At 40.2% G+C, this 6,150-nt stretch overlaps 1 protein-coding gene across 5 annotated transcripts in view; it reads left to right on the plus strand.

Annotated features, from left to right (window-relative positions):
• Nucleotides 1-6,150, plus strand: part of DICER1 (dicer 1, ribonuclease III) — a 140,702-nt gene that overhangs the window by 105,694 nt on the left and 28,858 nt on the right. For all 5 annotated transcript variants that reach the window (XM_019518610.1, XM_019518612.1, XM_019518611.1 and 2 more), the window contains 4 exons: nucleotides 2,900-3,082; nucleotides 3,347-3,452; nucleotides 3,563-3,738; nucleotides 4,032-4,815. In XM_019518610.1, coding sequence (XP_019374155.1) covers nucleotides 2,900-3,082; nucleotides 3,347-3,452; nucleotides 3,563-3,738; nucleotides 4,032-4,815 — 1,249 coding nt within the window. The remainder of the gene's footprint in view (nucleotides 1-2,899; nucleotides 3,083-3,346; nucleotides 3,453-3,562; nucleotides 3,739-4,031; nucleotides 4,816-6,150) is intronic.

Consider the following 6,150-nt stretch of genomic DNA (forward strand, 5'->3'; position numbering starts at 1 on the left):
AACAAATTCGAGGATTGGCCAAAAGAAATCTCATGAGGTTCAACAAGGACAAGTGCAAAGTCCTGCACTTAGGACAGAACAATCCCATGCACTGCTACAGCCTGGGGAGTGAGTGGCTAAGCAGCAGCTCTGCAGAATATGATCTGTGGGTTATAGTGGACAATAAGATGGATACGAGTCAGCAGTGTGACCTCATTGCACAAGCAGTTTCCTCCCTCTGTTGCACTCATTGAACAGGTAGTTCCCTCCCTCTGCTACTGCATACAGCATACTGCACATGCAACAGAGAGACCCCAGCCCCACCTCTTTGCTCCCATCTGTACAGTCCCCTCCCTCCTTTTACCAGGAACAGGGTCAGGAAGTGGAAGCTTCGGAAGGAAGGGGAGCTTGGAGACCCCAGCTGCCACTGCATCAAAAGCAGCGAGGGGAATAGCAGCTGGGCAGGAGCCTGCGGGCTGCATGATAGTCCCCAGTTGGACAACCCTGATCTAGATAAGTGGTGTTCAATTTATGGTCTGTGGACCAAATTGAGCCCTTGGGTCTGGAAACTTGGCAGTAGAGGAGAGGTGGCAGCATTAACTGGATGCTGTGGCAAGTAATGCTGCCACTGCTTTCTTGCAGGAGCCCCATGAGCCAGTTTTTGGGGAGCCCCGTGGGCCTGGTGACATCACCTTGCAGGCAGGGCTACTCCACAGTTGGATCCAGTGCTCCAAATCCCTGCTGTATCTGGCCCTGTGCCACCAATCTGGGTTGCAGGACCAGAAGTTTGAGCACCACTAATCTAGATCCTTGCTTACTACATCTCACCGCCTGTGGGTAATGGAGGACTCTTGTGTGAGCGTGTCTATGACACTATATCCCAGAAAATACACTTATCTGGTAAAGGGGTTCAGGAGGGAAGCATCTTCATATTGATTCCTCTGTTCCCATTCTATTGCACTGTGCTAGATCTTAAATGTGCACTCTTGTCCATCAGTTTAGTCAAGAGTCCACCTACCTTCCATCTTGGCCCACAATCTTCCACTTGAACGCTAACATGCATTTTTCCTACCCATCAGTGTTCAATTCCTTAACAGACTGTATAAGGTCTTCCCCCCAGGTAAGTGATTTTTTTGTATCGCAATGGGACCTTAGTGTGGTTCTTGCCTTTGTTGTTAAGGGTAGCCTTTGAAAACAGCATTGTGCTCCTTGCTTTCCCTCACCATGATGATTACTTTCTTAGTGGTATTTACCTCACAGGAATGATGGATAGATCTTCAGTCTACTTTTATGCAGATAAAGTGTCCTTGAGGACACTCTTCAAGTTCCTGCTGAAAATGATCACTGAATTATAAGTCAGCAGATCAACTTGCTGGTATTCTTCAAAAAAAGATGCTCCTCCAGTACTCAAACTTTCCTATCAGCATTGATTGTGAAAAGAGCTTTGTTTTTTCAGAAACCTTTCAGAAAGTCTCCACAGGTGTTCCTGTGCCCTTGGGGTACACTGATGTCGGTATAGCCTGTCCAATTTTATATCAAGCCATGTCAAGCGGTTACAAGACTGCTAAACTGAAACAGATTCATGTAGTCAGAACTTGTTTCACCAGAACTTAGACCAATTCCATAGCCTCCCTGTGCAGTGGCTGTATAACTGATACCTGAAGGGTGGCTGCCTTTGTAAAGTTGTCCCTCAATCGCTGTTTGTCTGGGGACTCCAAGACTACCTCCAGGAATGTGGGCTTTACCACACCCACAGAGCCTGTGTATATGGATAGTCACTCAAAAGAGAAAGTTAGTTACTTACAAGCAACTGCTGTTCTTCAAAATGTGTTGTCCATGTACATATCTGCATCCCACTGTCTGTCTTTTTCTCAGAATTGTGTGCAATTTAAGAATTTACACTTGAAAGAGAACTTGAGAGCAAGAAGCATGCACCAGCCTTTATCATTTTGGTGCAGCACACTAGGGGGGAAAGGGGTATGGGTACCGTTAAGGAAAAAAAGTCTCCAAGTGTTATGATGTATGAGCATCTACACCAAGAGTACATAAGTTTTTCAGTAACTTCTCCTTTGTACAGTGCCCAACAGATTTCCATTTTAACTTGGACAATGGGCATCATTGTGATACAGATAATCATTGTGAAAAGGCTGGTAAGAGAAGGCTGCTGTAGCTTTAAATATCCAGTTCCCAAGACTACAGAATCGAGATGGTGCAGGAGTGTAGCAGTCTTGGTTTCCTTTTTGGAACAGGGATGAAAGATTTATTAAGAAAGATTTTTCTTAATTTAAGAAGGCTTCTCAGATTTTTGGATAGGGATGGAGAATGGTATATGCATCAGACCAAAGACCCCCAAAATACACACCATTTCATAATTTAAGAATTGATCTCGTCAGCTAGTAAGTTGTGCAAACTGAAATATAAGCATGCTAGTTGCTTTAACTTAAAGAGCAGTAACAGACTCCTTTTGGGGGTAAAGCTTAGCAAAAGCCCCAGTTCTAATATACAATAGCTAGAAGGCTACTTCTGAGCATTCAGAATTTGTGAGGTAGAGCCCAAGTTTGGTTTTTAATTAAATACATTTCTTAATTTTTTTAAAAATGCTGACAACCTAACATGCATATGCCATTATTTACAAAGGATGCAATACATCCTTTTATTTAAATAGGTCATTTTGATTCCTGTTTCTTCACAGAACATTTATGTAGATTACTGAGCTGATTTTTTTTTTCTGCTCTTATCCTGTGCTTATTTCTGTAGTTCTTGATCCAGTACTCTTTTAATTTTCTGTACATAAGAGTTAATTCTTTGAGTTTATTTGGCAACTTGGAAACATCTGATCCAATGAAGAATTTGAGCCTTCAATGAAAAATTTTACTCAAAGTACATATTACGTACCATACTGTCTTTTGGTTTTTTTAAGGTATCGAAATTTTGATCAGCCTCATCGATTCTATGTAGCTGATGTATACACTGATCTTACTCCACTCAGCAAATTCCCTTCCCCTGAATATGAAACGTTTGCTGAATACTATAAAACAAAGTATAATCTTGACCTGACCAATCTCAACCAGCCACTGCTGGATGTGGACCACACATCTTCAAGGTAATGAAATCAATATAATGTGCATTTGTGTTTTATTTGTACAGTCCTGAAACAGTTGTTATAATGCACCATTTTAGTTTGTTAGTTAACTTTTGGATAACATTTTGAAGGCTTATATTTACAAGTAACTGTTGATTTTTGGTGGCTTTTTGAGTGCTCAAGTTGTCAGTGAAGATGGGTATGCAAATTCATTTATCATTGGGGAAAATTTAAGTAATTTTTGTTTAATTACATTAAGGAGAAAATTTCCCAATTTGTTTTTAGACTTAATCTTTTAACCCCTCGCCATTTGAATCAGAAGGGGAAAGCTCTTCCACTAAGCAGTGCTGAGAAGAGGAAAGCTAAATGGGAAAGTCTGCAGAATAAGCAGGTAATGATTTGCTTTCTAGTCTAATAGCGCATTCATCTCACGTCTTTTAACAAATACTTTAGACCTCTGAAGACTATAGGTAAAAATAAAACTCTTTTCCTTCTTCAAAGATATTGGTTCCCGAACTCTGTGCTATACATCCTATTCCAGCATCACTGTGGAGAAAAGCAGTTTGTCTCCCCAGCATACTTTATCGTCTGCACTGTCTATTGACAGCAGAAGAATTGAGAGCCCAAACAGCCACTGATGCTGGTGTAGGGGTTAAATCACTTCCTGCAGATTTCAGGTATCTGTTTTTCTTTCATATGCATTATAGAAATGCTGCAAAAACTCTGTGAAAATTTTCAAAGCTTCAGCAATCTAAAATTGATTGACTACATTTGTTCCATGAAATTTTTCAGTTAAGGGAAATAGTATTGAATATTTGGATTGTTGTAAAAAATGTTATATGCTGAAGTTGTTTTTATTTCTTTTAAAATATTCTTCTTTCTACACCATGTAAAACATGCATATAAAATTCTTCTCATGCTGTGTGAACATTTTTAAAGGCTTTAACAAAATTAACATTTATCTTTGCAGATATCCGAACCTGGACTTTGGATGGAAAAAGTCTATTGACAGCAAATCCTTCATCTCTATTCCTAGCTCCTCTTTAGCAGAGAATGAAAATTACTGTAAGCACAGCACAATTGTAGTCCCTGAAAATGCTGCACATCAAGGTGCTAACAGAACCTCTTCTACAGAAAAGTATGACCAAATGTCTGTGAATTACAGAACATTGCTCAATGAGTCACCCAGTAAACTCCAAATTGATGTCCCAGTAGAACTTACAGCAATTAATGGTGTTTCTTACAACAAAAATCTTGCCAATGGCAATTGTGATTTAGTTACCAGAGACTTTTGCCAAGGAAATCAGCTGAATTACTGCAGGCAGGAAATACCTGTACAACCAACTACCTCATTCCCCATTCAGAATTTATACAGCAGTGAGAACCAGCCCAAGCCCAGCAATGAATGTACTCTACTGAGTAATAAATACCTTGATGGAAATGCTAACAAATCTACCTCAGATGGATGCCCCAAAATGGCAGTGACCACCAGTACTTCAGAAGCTCTTAATCCCGCAATAGACGGAATGGATTCTGAAAAGAGCCCTTCCAATGGGTACTCCTCAAAAACCCTTGGCCCTAACCCTGGTCTCATTCTTCAAGCTCTGACCCTTTCAAATGCTAGTGATGGATTTAATCTGGAACGGCTTGAAATGCTTGGTGATTCCTTTTTAAAGCATGCCATCACCACATACTTGTTTTGCACTTATCCTGATGCTCATGAGGGACGCCTGTCATATATGAGAAGCAAAAAAGTAAGTAGTAACAATCTATAACTACACTGCAGAATGCTGAGTGTAATATATGTTTTTTGTTTGTGGACTGAATAGGTGACACGATGCACATGTTAACATTTTTACCACAGATTTATTGGCCTAAAGGTAAATTTCTGCCTACAGTGGATAGATGTGGTACTGTGTATGCTAGGAATATAATTACAGGATCATGGAACCAGCACTAGCATCATGTTGACTGACACAACTTTTTGCTACAAATTTCTAAACTTAAACTTCTTGTTCATTACTTTGGGGCTAGGTACAAACATTCAAAAAGCCCAAGGTGGAATCATTCTGAATTACGCAGTTTTCTGTAAACAGAATGGGTTAGATAGGTAGCAAAAGAACACACATTCACCCTTGGCGGGGTGAGGGTGCAAATCTTAGACCACTTTCCACCATTTTTTGAACCAGTCCATGTGTGCCAAACTTCTGTTCTGTTACAGGTATAGACCAGTTTCTGATCACTTATACTGACAAAAGTTTAGGCCAGTCTGTACTTGGCCTGATGAGGAGAAGATTGAATATAAGTTTGAAGATAAGACTGAATATGAGTTCTTAAAATTCCACTGTTCTAGACTGTATACCAAATATGTTTTAATTTGCTACCAAAAGTATATTTACTTCCCTCAGCTCTTCCAAGAGCATCAAAAGCTTATTTAATGTTCTTTTGAACGAAGCAGTTTTGTAACCCTGTTGGGGGTGGCTTAGAAAACCTTGCAAACAGTCTTTAATCTGTCTACCACCGTCTTAACATCTGGAGTAATCAATTTAATCCAGTTTTCCTTCTGCAAAATGTGATGTCTTTCAATTCAAATTCTAATAATCTGATTTTACCCTGCACTTAAAGATCCGCAACTGTTAAAGACGGGTTGCATTTTGCACCGGGAGAATCAAGTCCCTGAATAGTTGTTGTTGTTTAATCTAAGAAGAAAGGAAAGCATATATTATGTTAACAGTTCAATATGATCTAACCTGAAGGCTACAAGATCTATTTTAAGAATACTTAAACATTTTAAGAAAAGAAAGGTAGTGTTAAAAAGGAAAAGTAGAGGTTAAAAGCATATAGTTTCATAGTTTCTAGGGTCGGAAGGGACCTGAGAAGATCATCTAGTCTGACCCCCTGCCATGGCAGGAAGAGCACTGGGGTCAAATGACCCCAGTAAGGTGGTCATCCAAGCTCCTTTTAAAAACCCCCAGGGTGGGAGCCTGCACCACCTCACTTGGAAGCTGGTTCCAGACCCTAGCCGCCCTGACCGTGAAGTAGCGCCTCCTGATGTCCAACTTAAACCTTCCCTCCGCCAGCTTGTGACC

This window comes from Gavialis gangeticus, unplaced genomic scaffold (assembly GCF_001723915.1).
Source record: "Gavialis gangeticus isolate Ggan-Ray unplaced genomic scaffold, GavGan_comp1, whole genome shotgun sequence".
Classification (NCBI taxonomy): domain Eukaryota; kingdom Metazoa; phylum Chordata; order Crocodylia; family Gavialidae; genus Gavialis; species Gavialis gangeticus.